The 21,144-nt window shown below is 41.6% G+C and overlaps 1 protein-coding gene across 1 annotated transcript in view; it reads left to right on the top strand.

Moving 5' to 3' along the window:
* Positions 1–21,144, top strand: part of LOC124598711 (maternal embryonic leucine zipper kinase-like) — a 425,764-nt gene that overhangs the window by 60,828 nt on the left and 343,792 nt on the right. The window contains exon 5 of the mRNA XM_047136020.1: positions 9,894–10,000. Coding sequence (XP_046991976.1) covers positions 9,894–10,000 — 107 coding nt within the window. The remainder of the gene's footprint in view (positions 1–9,893; positions 10,001–21,144) is intronic.

The raw sequence follows: 21,144 nt of genomic DNA, 5'->3' as shown, positions 1-21,144 counted from the left end.
CACTCCCTGCACCAAGTGCCTATCCGCTGCAGATCTTCCTGTATTTCGCTACAATTTTCTAATGCAGCAACTTCTCTGTATACTACAGCATCATCCGCGAAAAGCCGCATGGAACTTCCGACACTATCTACTAAGTCATTTATATATATTGTGAAAAGCAATGGTCCCATAACACTCCCCTGTGGCACGCCAGAGGTTACTTTAACGTCTGTAGACGTCACTCCATTGATAACAACATGCTGTGTTCTGTTTGCTAAAAACTCTTCAATCCAGCCACACAGCTGGTCTGATATTCCGTAGGCTCTTACTTTGTTTATCAGGCGACAGTGCGGAACTGTATCGAACGCCTTCCGGAAGTCAAGAAAAATAGCATCTACCTGGGAGCCTGTATCTAATATTTTCTGGGTCTCATGAACAAATAAGGCGAGTTGGGTCTCTCACGATCGCTGTTTCCGGAATCCATGTTGATTCCTACATAGTAGATTCTGGGTTTCCAGAAATGACATGATACGCGAGCAAAAAACATGTTCTAAAATTCTACAAGAGATCGACGTAAGAGATATAGGTCTATAGTTTTGCGCATCTGCTCGACGACCCTTCTTGAAGACTGGGACTATCTGTGCTCTTTTCCAATCATTTGGAACCCTCCGTTCCTCTAGAGACTTGCGGTACACGGGTGTTAGAAGGGGGGCAAGTTCTTTCGCGTACTCTGTGTAGAATCGAATTGGTATCCCGTCAGGTCCAGTGGACTTTCCTCTATTGAGTGATTCCAGTTGCTTTTCTATTCCTTGGACACTTATTTCGATGTCAGCCATTTTTTCGTTTGTGCGAGGATTTAGAGAAGGAACTGCAGTGCGGTCTTCCTCTGTGAAACAGCTTTGGAAAAAGGTGTTTAGTATTTCAGCTTTACGCGTGTCATCCTCTGTTTCAATGCCATCATCATCCCGTAGTGTCTGGATATGCTGTTTCGAGCCACTTACTGATTTAACGTAAGACCAGAACTTCCTAGGATTTTCTGTCAAGTCGGTACATAGAATTTTACTTTCGAATTCAATGAACGCTTCACGCATAGCCCTCCTTACGCTAACTTTGACATCGTTTAGCTTCTGTTTGTCTGAGAGGTTTTGGCTGCGTTTAAACTTGGAGTGGAGCTCTCTTTGCTTTCGCAGTAGTTTCCTAACTTTGTTGTTGTACCACGGTGGGTTTTTCCCGTCCCTCACAGTTTTACTCGGCACGTACCTGTCTAAAACGCATTTTACGATTGCCTTGAACTTTTTCCATAAACACTCAACATTGTCAGTGTCGGAACAGAAATTTTCGTTTTGATCTGTTAGGTAGTCTGAAATCTGCCTTCTATTACTCTTGCTAAACAGATAAACCTTCCTCCCTTTTTTTATATTCCTATTAACTTCCATATTCAGGGATGCTGCAACGGCCTTATGATCACTGATTCCCTGTTCTGTACATACAGATTCGAAAAGTTCGGGTCTGTTTTTTATCAGTAGGTCCAAGATGTTATCTCCACGAGTCGGTTCTCTGTTTAATTGCTCGAGGTAATTTTCGGATAGTGCACTCAGTATAATGTCACTCGATGCTCTGTCCCTACCACCCGTCCTAAACATCTGAGTGTCCCAGTCTGTATCTGGTAAATTGAAATCTCCACCTAAGACTATAACATGCTGAGAAAATTTATGTGAAATGTATTCCAAATTTTCTCTCAGTTGTTCTGCCACTAATGCTGCTGAGTCGGGAGGTCGGTAAAAGGAGCCAATTATTAACCTAGTTCGGTTGTTTAGTGTAACCTCCACCCATAATAATTCACAGGAACTATCCACTTCTACTTCACTACAGGATAAACTACTACTAACAGCGATGAACACTCCACCACCGGTTGCATGCAATCTATCCTTTCTAAACACCGTCTGTACCTTTGTAAGAATTTCGGCAGAATTTATCTCTGGCTTAAGCCAGCTTTCTGTACCTATAACGATTTCAGCTTCGGTGCTTTCTATCAGCGCTTGAAGTTCCGGTACTTACCAACGCAGCTTCGACAGTTGACAATTACAATACCGATTGCTGCTTGGTCCCCGCATGTCCTGACTTTGCCCCGCACCCGTTGAGGCTGTTGCCCTTTCTGTACTTGCCCAAGGCCATGTAACCTAAAAAACCGCCCAGCCCACGCCACACAACCCCTGCTACCCGTGTAGCCGCTTGTTGCGTGTAGTGGACTCCTGACCTATCCAGCGGAACCCGAAACCCCACCACCCTATGGCGCAAGTCGAGGAATCTGCAGCCCACACGGTCGCAGAACCGTCTCAGCCTCTGATTCAGACCCTCCACTCGGCTCTGTACCAAAGGTCCGCAGTCAGTCCTGTCGACGATGCTGCAGATGGTGAGCTCTGCTTTCATCCCGCTAGCGAGACTGGCAGTCTTCACCAAATCAGATAGCCGCCGGAAGCCAGAGAGGATTTCCTCCGATCCATAGCGACACACATCATTGGTGCCGACATGAGCGACCACCTGCAGATGGGTGCACCCTGTACCCTTCATGGCATCCGGAAGGACACTTTCCACATCTGGAATGACTCCCCCCGGTATGCACACGGAGTGCACATTGGTTTTCTTCCCCTCTCTTGCTGCCATTTCCCTAAGGGGCCCCATTACGCGTATGATGTTCCACATAACTGTTCAGGAGGCCATTACACATGGTTAGTGGGGGCTGTGTGGAGTGGACTGGGAGGTTTTTTATGTGCTAGAGGGTCTCTGGAAAGGACAGAAAGATTTTTAGTGTTAGAGGGTGCCAGTCAAACACAAGTCAAGGGGTGACCAAGAAGCCGTAAGTATTATACCAGTAAATTATTGTAGCTGTGTTGTGGAAGAACCAGAGCTTCTGGTGCTGATAGAAGACACTGAAGCAGAAATTGTCACAGGTAATGAAGCCCGGCTAAAGCCAAAGCTTATGCCAAGGACATGTAATGGTATTCAGAAAGTGTAGATTAAATTCAGATGGTGGAGGCATGTTTGTTGCTGCTAGAGGTACTTTTATCTTGTAGTCAGATTTAAATATATAATTCCTATGAGTTAGTATGGGTAGAGGCTATACTTGACAACCAATAATGGGTTCCTACCTCCCGGGTCAGATGATACAGTTTCTGAGCCGTTCAAAGAAAACTTGAGTCAAATATCATTTCAGATAGCTACCACCACACTGATGCATTTATAGCTGGTGGTGGCTTCAATCTAACTTCAAAACATTGGTGAAAATGTGTGTTTGAAACCAGTACTAAACTCTTTCTCCAAAAATTATTTTGAACAAATAGTACAGATGTGTAAACGGTTGCAAAAACATACTTGACATCTTACTACCAAACAATCTAGGGGAAATACGGAGCATTATGATGGACACAAGTATTAGTGCCAACTAGGTCATTGTAACAAGACTGAATACCATAACATCCAAACTCATCAAAAATAAACACAAAATATATCTATTTAAAAATAAAATAAAATTTTGCTTTACACCTTCCTAAGAGACAGCCTCCATTTCTTCCGAACTAACTATGTAAGCATAGACCAGATGAGGCTTAACTGTAAGAAATAGTATCGACAGCAATGGAGAGATTTCTATGAAATAAATTAATAAAATATGGCACTGATCATGCATGGTACACAAAACTGCCAGAACACTGTTGCAGAAGCAACAAAACAAGTGTGCCAAATTTAAAACACCACCCAATCCTCAAGATAGATGAAGCTTTATAGAAATTTGAAATTTAGTGCAAACTTAAGTGCGAGGTGTTTTAATTGTTTCCACAGCACAACTCTTGCCTCGAAATCAGGCAGAAAACACAAAGATTCTGATTGTATGCGAATTACCCCAACAGCAAGACACAATCAATACGTTTATTGTGCGATAGCAACAGCAATGTTACCTATGACAGTGCCACTAAAGTAGAGCTGCTAAAAATGGTTCTCCAAAATTTCTTCACCAATGATAATGAAGTAAATACTCCCGAATTCTAATCATGAACTGCTGTAATCATGTATAAGTTGGAATAAGATATCCTTGGTGAAGCAAAGCAGCTTAAATTTCTTAATAAAGGCAAGTTCTGTGGTCCACACTCAATAGCATTTAGGTTTCTTTAAGAGAATGCTGATCTAATAGCTCCATACTTACTATAGACAACTGCTCGCTTGACGAAATACCAGTACTTTAAACTGGAAAGCTGCACAGGTCACATCAGTACTCCAGAAAAGTAGTAGTAGTAATGTGGTGAATTACAGACCCGTATCACTTGACACTGATTTTCAGTAGGATTTTGGAATGTATATTGTGTTTGAACATTATGAATTACCTCAAGGAAAATGACACACAGTCTGCACGAATTCAGAAAACATCTTTCTTGTGAAACACAACTATCTTTTTATTCTCACGAAGTAATGAACGCTATAAAAAAGGAATGTCAAATGGATTCCATATTTCTATATTTCTAAAAGGTGTTTTATGCTGTTCCTCATAAGCAGCTTCTAATAAAATTGGATGCCTGTGGAGTATCGTCTCAGTTGTGCAACTTGCAACTGGATTCATGATTTTGTGTCAGAAAAGCCACAGTTCATAGTAATTGACGGAAAGTCATCAAACAGAACAGAAGTGATACCAGACATTCTCTAAGGTTGTGTTGTAGGTCCCCTGCTGTTTATAATCTGTATAAGTGATTGAAGCAATCAACTTAGATTGTTTTCAGATGATGTTGTCATTTAGTATGTAGTAATGTCACCATAAGATCAAAAACAAAACGACAAAAAATATAGACAAAGTATCTGTATGATAGAAAAGTAGCAGTTGACACTAAATAATGAAAATTGCGAAGCCATTCACTTGAGTACTAAAAGGAATACTCCAAATTTCGGTTATGCGATAAATCTCACAAATCTAAAGGCTGTCAATTCAACTAAATACCTCGGAATTAGAATTACAAACAACTTAAACTGGAATGGACACACAGACAATGTAGTGGGGTAGGCAAACCAAAGCCTGTGTTATTGGCACAACACTTAGAAAATGCAACAGGCCTACTAAAGAGAGTGCCCACACTAAACTGTCTGTCCTCTGCTAGAGTATTGCTTTGTGGTATGGGATCCTTACCAGATAGGATCGACAGAGGACATCAAAAAATTTTAAGAAGGGCAGCTCATTTTGTATTGTCGCGAAATAGGGGCGAGAGTGTCCTGGATATTGTATGCAAATTAGGGTGGCAATCATTACAACAAAGGCATTCTCCATTACGACTAGATCTTTCCGAGAAATTCCAGTTGCCATCTGTCTCCTATGAATGCAAAAATATTGTGTTGACACCCACCTACACAGGGAGGAATGATTATCATCATAAAATAAGAGAAATCAGAGGTTGCACAGAAAGATTTAGGTGTTCGTTTTTTCCATGCCCTGTTGGAGAGTGAAACGGTAGAAAAATAGACTGAAAATGGTTTGGTGAAACCTCTGCCAGGCTCTTACGTGTGAATTGCATTGTAGTCTTGTAGATATAGAGGTAGATGTAGATGTAGAAGACTGGTTAGATAATTCACTGACAGCTTTTTTCTGAATACTTTCTGTGACTAAATTTTGAACTTTATTTGACTTTCTTAGGATAGATTCGGACTCTTCATATGCAACTTCATTCACATTTTTACTTACTTCTGTCAACTTACTAGAAAGTGTCTCCTCTTCTGCTAACAAAACATCCTTTTCCCCAACAAAACATCCTTTTCCCCAACAGAACATCCTTTTCCCCAACAGAACATCCTTTTCCCCAACAGAACATCCTTTTCCCCAACAAAACATCCTTTTCCCCAACAAAACATCCTTTTCTCCAACAAGACATCCTTTTCCCCAACAAAACATCCTTGTCCCCAACAAAATAATCCGCATATTCATCACTCCTGAGTCCTTCCTCATCAAGTTCATTTAAATTACAAGTAACAATTACATCTTCATCTACTAAATGTTTGTCAATCAGCCCATACTCTTCAGTCCCTTCACTGCCTGTGGCTAAGTACCTTGGTGGAAAATCTGCAGCAGAATCCATATTGACATTCTATCTGCATAAAAATTCTGTACCTAAAATCACATCTGTGGTCAAGACAAGTGTCCTCATAGCTGCTGTCCTGCCAATTCAACAGTTTATAATGCTTCTTGCATAAAAATTTTAGACATTTTCCAGCAACACATACAATTCTGATTCCTGAAACATTAATCATCATTACTCCTCCTTTGTCTTTAATTTGTTCAAAAAATGCTTGTGAAAGCCCCCTTAATTCACTCCCACAGTCCAGTAAACATTTAACAGGTGTACCCTGAACACTAGCCAAAACCACAGATTGCCATATTTCACTGTCACTTACCTCTATGTCTTCTTCATATACTATATATCCTCATTAATCCTTTTTTCGCATAAAACTGTCATCTTAATCATCAAATCTGTTCTCAGTTACAATTAACTGACACTTAGCATAGTTCTCTTCCCTACTGGGTTTGTCTTCCTTATTCTCACTTTGCTTATTAATACCATTTATTCTTCCTTTGCTCAACATATTTCCTTCATCATTACAAACAAACTGAAATACTTGTTACTATTTACTCTCTAATTATTTTCACCACCATTGTCTTCTTCTGTGGATGGGACCCTTTCCACTTCCCTCACATAATAATAATAATAATAATAATAATAATAATAATAAACCACTGATGTTACTCCTGGGAGCAGGCAAAAGCATTCCATAACTCTGAAGAAGTTTCTTTTCCAGCCCCATGATTACATATGGAGCAGTGAAATGAAAATGAGACAGATGGGAAAAAAGTAAATAAACTGTTTAATATTCCAAACTAATCACCGTAACTGTTAATACATTTATGTCACTGTGAGGTAAGATGAGCAATGCCTTCATGGAAAAATGTTTGTGATTGCCTACGGAGTCATGATTGTACCCAGATATACACCTCTTCATCTGGAGCAAATTAATGACCATGAATGTCTTTCTTAAGGGCTCTAACAAAATGGAAATTGAATAGGGAGAAATTGTGGCTTCCCTTGAGGATGTGCCCTCCAAGGCTTCTGCTGCTGCTGTGAAGCCAGATACCAGCCAGTGGCTGAAGGAGCCACAAGTTGCTGGTCGCAGGGCTTCATGGTTATCATCAGTTCCTGAGACAAACTCAGAGAAGCCTCCTCAAGAAAGATATCCTTGTGACCCACCACGCCAATGCTTCTGGCAGGCTCCAATTGCTATTGATCTCTCAGTTTGCTGTCCTGACCTTCTACCTTCTACCCACAGGTGAGCTCATGACAACTTGTTTGGTAATGACCACTTTCCACTCTTCCTGTCCCTCCGCCGGTATCACTCATCTGGACATTTGCCCAGATGAGTTCTTACCATGACAGACTGAGATGCTACTGCCATTGGATCTCCGTTGCATGGCAACATCAATGAGGTGATCCAGAATATTACTACTACCGCCCTTTCAGCAGCTGAATCGGGAATCCCTTGCTCCTCAGGTTGCATCCGGCAGAAGACAGTGCCTTGGTGGTCATTGGAAATCACAGTGGCCATTAGAGACCATCAACAGGCTCTGCAACGTCATAAGTGGCACCTGTCCCTGGAGCACCCCATTTCCTTGAAATGCTCTGTGCCTGGGTCCATCAACTAATCAAACAATGGAAGCACGAGTGTTGGGAACAATACGTCTCCACCATTGGAATGTGAATCTCTCCTTCCCAGGTTTGGACTAAGGTGAAGCACCTTTGTGGATATCAGACCCCGTCAGGTACACTGGGAATTTCCACGAATGCCCTCGTAGCTTGCATTTATCTCAAATTTCTTATGAAGTGAAGTATCCCAAGTGACTGGGGAAAAAAGTTCAGGGTACACCTGTGTTACAGATGAGTGACTTAAGGATTGTCGGTGCAACTGGGTAACGAACTCATGCCTTCGGCATAGTAGTTTGTTACTTAACCTCTGATTCACTGAGACACACATAAATGTTTAAATAACTATGTATCTAAATTTCTCTTCCATGTATACTTAAATAACATCTCAAATAAATCAGGTATAATTAAATTTTCCTTGAGACATATGAGTCTCAACTTTATCTACAATAACGTTAGAAGCTGAAGAAATGAATTAAAATTTATTTAATGGCTGGTTCTTGAACCAGGGTCTCCTTGCTTATGTAGCCATTACACCACTCTAACGGTATAGGTAACACAGCTGCATGGGCTGCTCTAGTCCAATCCCCTCCCTAACACAAACTTCAGTTCATGTTTCCAGCATATTGTCTCCTCCTTACATTCTCATTCTTGCCAAAGCTCTCTTGGTTAGTAATAGCACCTCAACTGTGGATGTAGTGGGGAAATCTTGCCTGTACCTCAGGTGTAGGTTATCAATTCTATTACCAGAGAGCCTCAGAAATAGTGACTATGTAAGAAGGGAAAATGAGCGGAGGACATGAATGAAGTTTGTGTTAGGGAGGCCATTGGACTAAGGTAGTCCGTGCAGTTGTGTTACCTATACTGCTAAGGTGGTGTAATATCTACCACACGTGCCTAGTAAGCAAGGAGACTCACTTCTTGCCATGGTACAAATTTTAATTCATATCTTCAGCTTCTAACATTGTCTTATCTCAAATAAAGTTGTAGAAGCACTGAAGTTTTTCAAAAATAGTTCTTTTCCTTCATTGGTCTCAAATATTGGATTTGCTGTCGCCTATACTGCATGTCACTCCTAAGAGTCATCAGGCACGTTTCCTTTGGTGGTTTGGCGGATATTTGCAATTTTGTTTTTGCCGTGTGTGTGTGTGTGTGTGTGGGGGGGGGGGGGGGGGGGCGGCACTGCTCATCACATCTTTCATGTGATGCTCAGTCTCTATGGAAAGTGTTGGTTTGTTTCCTGTTACAAACAAAATGATTCCTGAAGCAGTATTTTACGTGTCTGTTTGGTAGAGTGGTCCCAATTTAATATAATGTGATATTTGTTTTATCAACATGTATTAACAATGACAATAAAACAGAAAGAATGAGCAATGTTCTAGCTGTGACAGTACTGCCATGGCAAGCACTGATTGCAACCACCATGCATCAGTGCTACTCAGTCACTGCTGGAGTACGGATTATTCTTCAAGCTTTACTGTCCCTGTTAATACATATCGACTAGATTAACCTGTGACTACTATATAGAATGAACAAGTAAAATTCCACTTAAAAAAACAGTTTTGTTTTACAGCAAAAATGAGATTGCAAATATCTGCCAAAATACCAGAGAAAATGTGCCTGAGAACTTTTACGAGGCACCTCCTGTCTATGTAAGCCTCAACATTCAGAAGTACATGTAAGCTGTGCAGGAACTATCTGGCATACAGTAACAGTTTTCCTAACTTCTCCTATACTGTAAAATAATTCCTGACACTTCTGAATTGTCATTGGTTCTGTCACATTCACCCCTATAAAAGAGCATGCTTGTGTGTGCCTACACACACACACACACACACACACACACACACAATCTAGTGTTCATTTTAATGGCTCTCAGGCAGTAATAAAATAGTTTTTAATAATTCTGAACTGTATCGCCCTTTATAGAAGCTATCGAGAGAGTTTTGCAATGATGATATTAGCTCATAGGGTAATATTGAAGAATACTAGAATAGCAAAACAGCTGTAGCTAATACTCTATTTGTTTTTCATTAAAATGAAAATAAGAAATCTAAAACTTTTAAGTCTGTAACTTCTTGTGTTTTACAATGGTAGTTCACTGTTAAGTTAGTTATGTTTCAACTTTAGTTATGCACAATATAGACATGTAGGTATAATTATTTTAAATATTGATGATGTTATGTTTTTCAGGTTCTGAAGTTGATATCTGGAGTATGGGTGTACTGCTTTACGCATTGCTGTGTGGATTTCTACCATTTGATGACGAGACTATTGACAGCCTTTATAAGAAGATATTGGTTAGAAATATTTCCAGTTATTGCTAAATGATGTACTACTCAGAATCATGTGTTATTTTATTGTTTAAGGATTTTATTAGTAGCAATTCTTTGCATTTTGAATCAAAAGGACCCACTTCAACAGTGGTGGAACAAAAATACTTTACTTTCCACATCTGATCAGCAATTCGATTTTTGATTACTTTTCTTTAATTTCCTTGTAAATTATTTGTAGATTTCCTTTCATTTAAAAGACTGATGTCACAGGTCAAAAATCAGTGTTGGTTGTTGGTATGTTTGGTGATGTATGATCGCATCAGTAAATTAATATTCTCACACAGGAGAATGTTTTCAAAAATGATTACTGGATTTTGTATTGAAGTTGCAGGCTCAACTTCAAGTAGTATCATAAAAATAGCACAGCATGGCGAACTTACATCTGTAGTATCAGCACCTAGAATGGGGGATAAGAAATATTTGAAAACAATCTAACAACACTTGTTCTCTTTCTTGTACACAGACAGTTATTACTTGAAAAGACAATTGACATAGCATTGCTACATTTTGCATATTTTGCTTCTTACCGCTAGTTACAATAATTAGCTTTTCATTTCATTCGATAAAAAGGACATCAGATTATTAATACTTTGAATAGTAATCACTATACGTAACTAAAAAATAGGAATATTTTTTTTAGTAGTGCTGTTCCATGTTGTTGTTGTGGTCTTCAGTCCTGAGACTGGTTTGATGCAGCTCTCCATGCTATGCTATCCTGTGCAAGCTTCTTCATCTCCCAGTACGTACTGCAGCCTACATCCTTCTGAATCTGCTTAGTGTATTTATCTCTTGGTCTCCCTCTACGATTTTTACCCTCCACGCTGCCCTCCAATACTAAATTGGTGATCCCTTGATGCCTCAGAATATGTCCTACCGCCGGCCTCTGGTGGTCGAGCGGTTCTAGGCGCTTCAGTCTGGAACCCCGCGACCGCTACGGTCGCAGGTTCGAATCCTGCCTCGGGCATGGGTGTTTGTGATATCCTTAGGTTAGTTAGGTTTAAGTAGTTCTAAGTTCTAGGGGACTGATGACCTCAGATGTTAAGTCCCATAGTGCTCAGAGCCTATATGTCCTACCAACCGATCCCTTCTTCTACTCAAGTTGTGCCACAAACTCCTCTTCTCCCCTATTCTATTGAATACCTCCTCATTAGATACGTGATCTTCAGCATTCTTCTGTAGCACCACATTTCGAAAGCTTCTATTCTCTTCTTGTCCAAACTATTTATCGTCCACGTTTCACTTTCATACAAGGCCACACTCCATACAAATACTTTCAGAAATGACTTCCTGACACTTAAATCTATACTCGATGTTAACAAATTTCTCTTCTTCAGAAACGCTTTCCTTGCCATTGCCAGTCTACATTTTATATCCTCTCTACTTCGACCATCATCAGTTATTTTGCTCCCCAAATAGCAAAACTCGTTTACTACTTTAAGTGTCTCATTTCCTAATCTAATACCCTCAGCATCACCCGACTTAATTCGACTACATTCCATTATCCTCATTTTGGTTTTGTTGATGTTCATCTTATATCCTCCTTTCAAGGCACTGTCCATTGCGTTCAACTGCTCTTCCAAGTCCTTTGCTGTCTCTGACAGAATCACAATGTCATCTGCGAACCTCAAAGTTTTTATTTCTTCTCCATTGATTTTAATACCTGCTCCGAATTTTACTGCTTGCTCAATATACAGATTGAACAACATCGGGGAGAGGCTACAACCCTGTCTCACTCCCTTCCCAACCACTGCTTCCCTTTCATGTCCCTCGACCCTTGTAACTGCCATCTGGTTTCTGTACAAATCGTAAATAGCCTTTCGCTCCCTGTATTTTACCCCTGCCACCTTCAGAGTTTGAAAGAGATTATTCCAGTCAACATTGTCAAAAGCTTTCTCTAAGTCTACAAATGCTAGGAATGTAGGTTTGCCTTTTCTTAATCTAGCTTCTAACATAAGTCGTAGTGTCAGTATTGCCTCACGTGTTCCCATATTTCTACGGAATCCAAACTGATCTTCCCTGAGGTCAGCTTCTACCAGTTTTTCCATTCGTCTGTAAAGAATTCGTATTAGTATTTTGCATCCGTGACTTATTAAACTGATAGTTTGGTAATTTTCACATCTGTCAACACCTGCTTTCTTTGGGATCGGAATTATTATATTCTTCTTGAAGTCTGAGGGTATTTCGCCTGTCTCATACGTTTTGCTCACCAGATGGTAGAATTTTGTCAGGACTGGCTCTCCCAAGGCTGTCAGTAGTTCCAATGGAATGTTGTCTACTCCGGGGGCCTTGTTTCGACTCAGGTCTTTCAGTGCTCTGTCAGACTCTTCACGCAGTATCGTATCTCCCATTTCATCTTCATCTACATCCTCTTCCATTTCCATAATATTGTCCTCAAGCACATCGCCCTTGTATAGACCCTCTATATACTCCTTCCACCTTTCTGCTTTCCCTTCTTTGCTTAGAACTGGGTTTCCATCTGAGCTCTTGATATTCATACAAGTGGTTTTCTTTTCTCCAAAGGTCTCTTTAATTTTCCATGTAGGCAGTATCTATCTTACCGCTAGTGAGATAAGCCTCTACATCCTTACATTTGTCCTCTAGCCATCCCTGCTTAGCCATTTTGCACTTCCTGTCGATCTCATTTTTGAGACATTTGTATTACTTTTTGCCTGCTTTATTTACTGCATTTTTATATTTTCTCCTTTCATCAATTAAATTCAATATTTCTTCTGTCACCCAAGGATTTCTACTAGTCCTCGTCTTTTTACCTACTTGATCGTCTGCTGCCTTCACTACTTCATCCCTCAAATCTACCCATTCTACTTCTACTGTATTTCTTTCCCCCATTCCTGTCAATTGTTCCCTTATGCTCTCCCTGAAACTCTGTACAACCTCTGGTTCTTTCAGTTTATCCAGGTCCCATCTCCTTAAATTCCCGCCTTTTTGCAGTTTCTTCAGTTTTAGTGTACAGTTCATAACCAGTAGATTGTGGTGTGGTCAGAGTCTACACCTGCCCCTGGAAAAGTCTTACCATAAGGTATCAATATCTGACTGCAGTGGGGGAAGGAAGGGATATGTATTTCCGTAACTAACTATTTCTGTGGTATTAATTAGAAACCAAGATTATGAAAGCAGATAACACAGTTAAGAATTATAATATTATGCAAAGGAAAGCTGCCACTCACCAAATAGCAGAGATGCTGAGTCACAGATTGGCACAACTGGAAGATTGCCACAGATAAAGCTTTTGGCCTGTAAGGCTTCGTCTCACACACACACACACACACACACACACGCACACGCACATAATGGGAGTGGCGGCTGGGGGGGGGGGGGAATAAAGAGGAGGCTAGGGCAGGGAGGGGGAGGGATAGTAGGGCAGGGGTGGTGGACAGTGCAGTGCTGCTGGGGAGCGCACAGGGAATTTAAGGAGAGAGGGTAGGACAGCTATGTGCAGTCGGGAGGTTAGATGGAGGGCAGTTGAGAGGTGGGAAGGGGGAAAGGTGGCGGAAAATGAGAGAAGTAGAAAGATTGTGCGATGGTGGAATGAGGGCTGTATAGTGCTGGAATGGGAACATGGATGTGGATGGGTGAGGACAGTGACTAACTAAGGTTGAGGCCAGGATGGTTAAAGGAACATAGGATGTATTGCAGAGAAAGTTACCACCTGCGCAATTCAGCAAAGCTGGTGTTGTTGAGAAGGATCCATTTGGCACAGGCTGTGAAGCAGTCATTGAAATGAAGGATATCATGTTTGGCAGTGTGTTCAGCAAGAGGGTGGTCCACTTGTTTCTTGGCCACAGTTTGTCGGTGGCCACTGATGTGAGCAGACAGCTTGTTGGGTGTCATGCTTACATAGAATGCAGCACAGAGGTTGCAGCTTAGCTCGTAGACCACATGACTGATGTCACAGGTAGCACTGCCTTTGATGGGATAGGTGATGTTTGTGACCAAATTGGAGTAGGTGGTGGCGGTGAGAGGATGTATGGGACAGGTCTTGCATCTAGGTCTATTACAGGGGTGTGAGCCATGAGGTAAGGGATTTGGAGCAGGGGTTGTGTAAGGCTGGATTAGTATATTGTGTAGGTTCGGTGGATGGCAGAATACCACTGTGGGAGGGGTGGAAGGAGAGTGGGTAAGACATTTCTCATTTCATTGCCCGATGAGAGGTAGTTGAAACACTGGTGGAGAATGTAATTCAGTTGCTTCAGTTCTGGGTGGTAATGAGTTACGAGGGGCATGCTGCTCTGTGGCCAGGTAGTGGTTCTTTGGGAGGTGGTGGGTGACTGGAAGGATAAGGCACGGGAGATTTGTTTTTGTACAAGGTTGGGAGGATAATTACAGTTTGTGGAGGCTTTGGTGAGACCTTCGGTATACCGTATTTACTCGAATCTAAGCCGCACTTATTTTCCTGTTTTTGTAATCCAAAAAACCGCCTGCAGCTTAGAATCGAGTGCAAAGTAAGTGGAAGTTCTGAAAAATGTTAGTGGGTGCCGCCACAACTAACTTCTGCCATCGAATATATGTAGCGCTACACAGGCATGCTTTGCAGGCACAAAGATAAATACTGGCGCCAAAACCTCTGCGTCAGTAAATAAATTAAAATAAAAAAAGGTGGAAGACGAGCTTTTTTCCCCGCCCTGAGTTTCGACCGCTGCATTTTCATACATTACCCAACGAAGTAAATACAAATTCCGCATGGTTCATCTACTAATGTAGCAGCATTTCAATGTACTACGAAAATCCGACTGGCAAGACGGTTTGCGATGTTTGTCAATATGGCCAACTCTACGTTCTGAATTTTTTCCTACCTATGAGAAGACACGATTGTTAATAGGAACTTTTATGAATTGTGAATCACATGCAGTATTCTCTTCACCATAAGAATAATACGAATATAAACCTTTTTTCATGTTTGCTGCTATCTCATTTAAATCCTGTCTGCCTAATAAACTACGAAACTAGAGTGAGACAACAGCAAATGCGGAACAATATACAGATCATGTCATGTCATGTTTATATTCGTATTATTCTTATGCCTAATAGTGTTACAGTCAGAAATGAAGCATGGCAATTGACTAGATTTTTAAATCTAAGATGACTCTTAATTTCTGTGCAGAATGTAATGTACTAAAGGGGCGTCTGCAAAGATTTTCAAACAGAGAAAAATTATCGCCAAACTCTCGTTCAGAACGTCTTCCATCATACGCAGTCTATTATTTGGTTCTTGTTGATCATTATCAAAGAAAGCAGCAGTGTAAGGAACAACAGATAGCAGTCTCTTGCCATTGTTTCGCTAATGAGACGATTACTCTCTCTCTCTCTCTCCCCTTTTTTAATTGTAAGCGCGCTAGCGTGCACAAAAGCAAGCCATGCCGCGAGTGATGACAGGCCATAAACACTCATTATCAAAATGTGACAAACAATGCATGACCCAGTATAGTAATGCATTTTCAGCTTAGAGTGGCGTAAACACCTATAACAAAGAGAACGGCACTTATCAGATCAAAGAAAAATAAGCAATCAACTCAAACCAGACGAAGCACGTGAAAAAGGAAGGGTACCCGTATAGATATGGACGGAGCGCCTGACACATAGCAATGGCTACCTGGAAAATATTAACTGCTAAGCTTACAACTCGAACCAAACTACTAAGCAGTATCGTCATTCATTCGACCTAAATTGTGTCTCATATTACAATGGACCAACTTTGTTTCGATTTGGAGGTGCGGCCTAAAACTTTTCTCTACCCTTGAATTTCAAGTCTCAAATTTCAGGTGTGGCTTAGATTCGAGTAAATACAGTAACTCAGTACCACCCAGGACTGTAGCAACTGAATTACATTTTCCGCCAGGGCTTCAACTACCTCTCGTTGTGCCCTGAAATGAGAAATGTCCTGCCCACTATCCTTCCCACCTCTCCCACAGTGGTATTCTGCTGTCCACCAAACCTACACAATATACTCGTCCATCCCTACACAACCCCTGCTCCCAACCCCTTACCTCATAGCTCATACCCCTGTAATAGACCAAGATGCAAGACCTGTCCCATACATCCTCTCACCGCCACCACCTACTCCAGTCCCATCAAAGGCAGGGCTACCTGTAAACCAGTCCTGTGATCAACAAGCTAATCTGCAACCAGTTTGGTGCATTCTATGGGGGCATGTCAACAAGCAAGCCGTCTGTCCGCACGAATGGCCACTGACAAACTGTGGCCAAGAAATAAGTCGACCACCCTGTTGCTGTGCATGCTGCCAAACATGACAATCTTCATTCCAATGACTACTTCACAGCCTGTGCCATATGGATCCTTCCCATCAACACCAGCTTTTCTGAATTGCGCAGGTGGGAAGTTCCCTGCAATGTATTCTACGTTCCCATAATCCTCCGGCCTCAATCTTCATTAGTCATTGTCCTCATCCATCCAGCCTTCCTGTTCCCATTCCAGCACTATACAGCCCTCATTCCACCACCACACCCAGTCTTCTTACTTCTCTCCTTTTGCATTTAGCCCCCCCCCCCCCCCCTCCTTTCTCCACGTCTCCACTGCCCTCCCAACTGCACATAGCTGCCCTACCCTCTGTCCATGTCGTCTTTGTCTGCTCCCCAGTAGCACTTCACTATCTACCACCCCTACTCTACTATCTCTCTCCCTTCCTGACCCAGCCTCCTCCTGCTCCTTGTGGCTACAGTTGCATGAGACTTTAGTCATGTGTGTGTGAGCTGCGTTTGTGTGAGTGTATGTGTGTGTGTTGTCTATTTTTGATGAAGACCTTATGGGCCGAAAGCTTTATTTGTGACACTCTTTTTGTTGTGCCTATCTGCGAACCAGCATCTCTGCTATATGGTGAGTGGATACTTCCCTGTTCATGATACGGTTAAATTAGAAATGTATTAGTTTACCTATTGTGCACGTTAAAGGAAAAATTCTGTTAGTGCCAAGGCAACTGTGGATAACAACAGGTAAACGCCTCAGGGGCTCAGCATTTGCTTGCTGGGTACGGGCTTGGCAAACCGATGCTTCCTGAGCTGGGGACTGGTAAGTGCTGCCAGTCCTCTATCACTGTAAGCTCTGGGCATGCTCCAGCAACCACTGCACAGTGTGACAGTGGAACATTGTGTGTCTCAGGCAACAGGATCTTGGCTTGAACCCCCAGATCATAAGGATGGTAAAAACCTTTACCAAAAAAAACTCTTAAATCCCAAGATTTGCTGCATGTCAATGAGACACATGGATGTTGCGCACTCCAGTTGTATAAGGCAGATCTATGGATGCAGGGCTCTGTTTCGTTGGACTTTTATTTCCCTAGCTGCTCGTGGGATCAGGATGGAACCCTTGAAATTCTCTTCTTGTCCTCCCAGTGGAAAGGGAGGCCACTGCTAAGTGCCAACAACCGATCAAATAAGTGGGCTTTTGTAGCCAGTCTGCCTGACTCAGGAATTAATTCTGGGTGTATATGCTCTGGGACAACCAGGAAATCCTGGAAAAACTCGATTTTTGTTATCCAGGGGAAAACCAGGAAAAACCTGGGAATTTTTCAGAATTCTGGGAATTTTTCAGAATTCTGGGAATTTTTCAGAATTCTGGGAATTTTTCAGAATTCTGGGAATTTTTCAGAATTCTGGGAATTTTTCAGAATTCTGGGAATTTTTCAGAATTCTGGGAATTTTTCAGAATTCTGGGAATTTTTCAGAATTCTGGGAATTTTTCAGAATTCTGGGAATTTTTCATTGTTTTAGTCTTTAGTTAAATTTTTGTAATTTTGACTGGTAAGAACTGTTAGTCTATCAGAGAATTTTACTGTATCTCGCTACTGCAGAATAACACTGCAGCAATAAAATGTAAACGAATGAATAAAACTTAAGTTGCGAAGGAAATGCGGCATTTACAATAAAATACAGTGCAAACACAAGCGCCTGCCAAAAGTGAAATGTGACAAAGGCTTTCGGACAAAGACTATGGAATACTTCTAAGTAGCAAACTGCTGAAGATGAGCGTGACGTCACAACCGTTTACATTAAGCTCATTTTGAACAGTTGCCAGCGGGCTCTTGCACATGCGCACTTGAGTTGTGTGTGAGCAGTACCCTCTCCCGCTTCTGGCTACTTGAAATGTGGCTGCAGCAGTAGCAAGAAGCAGTTATGCTAGCTAAAGGAATTTTTCTGGTGTGCCCAAGCTGCCAGATTTGCCCATAGACAGAGCAGTCTGGTTTGTAGTGGGTAGCAATGTAGTGATCATTGTTTATGTTTAGTGATTTTGCTGCTTCCTCTTTGTTTACATTTTACACATGAAATGAAAACAAAACAGATTTCTGTGGCCGGGAGCTATCACGTGAAATAAAATACATTCGTGTAATTATGGAAGGCTAATATATGTTATTAGTTTAAGTTTTTGATTATATTTTATTTCTACGTTTTAGACAGTTTAGTATTAATCGCCTTGCACAACAGTGAAGTTACTTTTGTCAGCTTGTTAAATAAATATGGCTTTTATTAACCTTTTCCGCCTATGCAGTCAGTTTATAAGAAATGAAGTGTTTTGTTTCACACTATTGGCTAGTTTCAGCTCATTACTGAATTTCAGGTGCACATTTTTATCTTCTGGCACGTATGGCATTATGCCATAATAAAGAACCAAAGATGAGGCAATATAGTACGGGTACTCTAAGAAAATTTGCACCTTGAAAAGTGCACTGAAAAGCTTAATTCAGGTTGGGGCCTACTTCATTGGGAATATGGACATATGAATGTGTCCTTTAAGTCGAATTATGCATTTTAGTATGGTTTACAAAATTTTTATGCTCTTGGAGTATCCTCTGATGTCCTATTCCTTTTATGACGTTATATAAGATTTAATGCTAAATGTGTATGAACATACAGGCCTCCTACATCATCATAGCTGTCAACGCGCTGTAACACCTGTTTTCTGGCACACTCTGGCAGCTGCTGAAACACATCCATATCTAAGGGGTCATGAGAAAATATTGCAAATAGTTCTTTGAAAAGTGCTATTTTCAAAGGAAATTTCCTTGTACGCAAGATGGATCATGTTACATGTGAGAGTGTGCAATGAATTTCTTAAATCACATTTGACTCTCATTTAAAAGTTAACCTTTTTGAGTACCAGCCATTCAGAACAATTTTGAGCTCAGAAGACCAGACATTAATGTCATTGTTCAAAATTTTACTGGCATATTTCTGTGATGTATCTTAAAGTGTACCACACACTAAAAAGACTGATATTATATGTGAAAGCGTAGCTTTTCTTTTAGCTACGCTATGTACATTAATTTAAATCATTAACTTTTCCTATTTGTGTGTTCACGCTACTTAACCGTGATGTTGCTGACTACATCACGTGTCTGGTGCACTGAATATCTGCTGTCATTGGCTGGCGAGATCATGTGGCATGTGTTATGATTGGCTTACAAAAGCGCATTGCAATGCTTTGGAAACTAATGTGTAGTCCTTGGTGGAATTTGAAGTTATACTTTCATAATTTGAAAATAGGCATTGTATCGTAATATGAAAATATGCAGCAAACATGTTGCTGTGCATCAAAGATCTTTCCAAAATGTGTTCCCCTCCTCCCTCGCTGAGATGCATTTTCTAAACCTGACGGGAAGTGCTATGCAGGTATATAAATCAAGATACAGAAAATCAAAACAACTAAGTATATCTCGTATGGTGAGACCAAAAATATGTATAAGACCGCGCAGCCCGCCATGTTTGCTACCTCCTTTGCGTTTTTTCTTAAAACAGCCAGTTCCTAAAACTGATGCTCCTACACAAACGGAGGTTGCCAGTGTCAACACTACTACCTGTGTCTGTCAGTGCGCTTGATCTGCTGCAGTTATTTTGAAGCCCATAGCTCCCCACAGACCATCAGACAAGGCTGTGGTCACTGCTGTTGCAGAGCTCCCTGCCCCTCCAAAGGTTCAGCCTGTTCCTCCATCCAGTGCCGCAACTACTACTACAGCCATAGTTGTTGCTCCAAAGTCCACTCAGGGGAAAAATGCTGATACTCCACGCATGGCAGGCTCCCTTTACATGCAAAAAAAAAAAAATAAATAAATAAAAAAAATAGAGTGCAACCTCCATGATAAATGACACCCATCCTCCTGAGGAACGTTAATGGATTCAGGATGCCTGTGGAGGAACTGAAGCTGCTAGCACAGGAATGCCCCCTGTGCTTGTGTTTGCAGGAAACACATTTTAAAGCGTCTGATGCCCCTGTACTATGGGGCTGCACACACTATCCAAGGATGACCTGACTGAGGAAAGGACCAAGGGGGTGTTTGATGTGTGTGTCTCAATAATGCACACCACTCTTTTGCACTCCCTCTGGCTACTGATGTGCAAGCAGTTGCATTTGAAATTCCTACATGTCAGGTGATCGATGTTTGCCTGCTGTATTTGCCTCCACAAGGTGATGTAGACTCTGAGATTTTCACACTTCTTATGGAACAACTCCCCCATCCATTTCTCCTACTGGGAGACTTCAATGCCCATTAAGTCTTGTGGGGCTCCACCTCTACTTGCCTTTGGCATTCTTCATTCCAGTGATCAAATCCCACTCTGTATTCACCTGTTGGATGGAGGATTGCTTGAACAGAAGCCACTGAAGTGGGTGGTCAGCAGGGTTAGGTGGACACTGTTCAGCCACCTGACTGTGTTCAAACACCGCGACAGTGTCCAGGAATGGGTGGACCATATTAAGAGTGATCCATCGTGCTGCTGCCTTATCAGTCCCACAGTCCTCAGACCATCTTCAGAGGCAACCTGTTCCTTGGTGGACTGGTGAGTGCGGCCCAGCAATATGGGACAGGCATGAGACTCTTCAACAGTTTAAGTACTGTCCAACAGCTGACAACGTCACAGCCATCAGATCATGAGACCCCAGGTTTGACACACATTTTAAGGAGAGCAAGAAAAGGTCTGGGAAGCATTCCTGGACACCATCAACCGTTCCGCTTATGCTACAAATGTATGGGAATGGGGCTTTCGTGTCCGCCTCCCCACCTTCATATGGCCCTTTCTGTCCGAGTGCTTTTTTAGGTCCCGAGTTCATGATGTGCTGTTAGATTGTTTTGAGCAGGAAATTCT

Source organism: Schistocerca americana, chromosome 1 (genome assembly GCF_021461395.2).
Source record: "Schistocerca americana isolate TAMUIC-IGC-003095 chromosome 1, iqSchAmer2.1, whole genome shotgun sequence".
Classification (NCBI taxonomy): Eukaryota; Metazoa; Arthropoda; class Insecta; order Orthoptera; family Acrididae; genus Schistocerca; species Schistocerca americana.
Note: the sequence above shows the minus strand (reverse complement) of the source record. Positions and strands in the feature narration are given on the sequence as shown.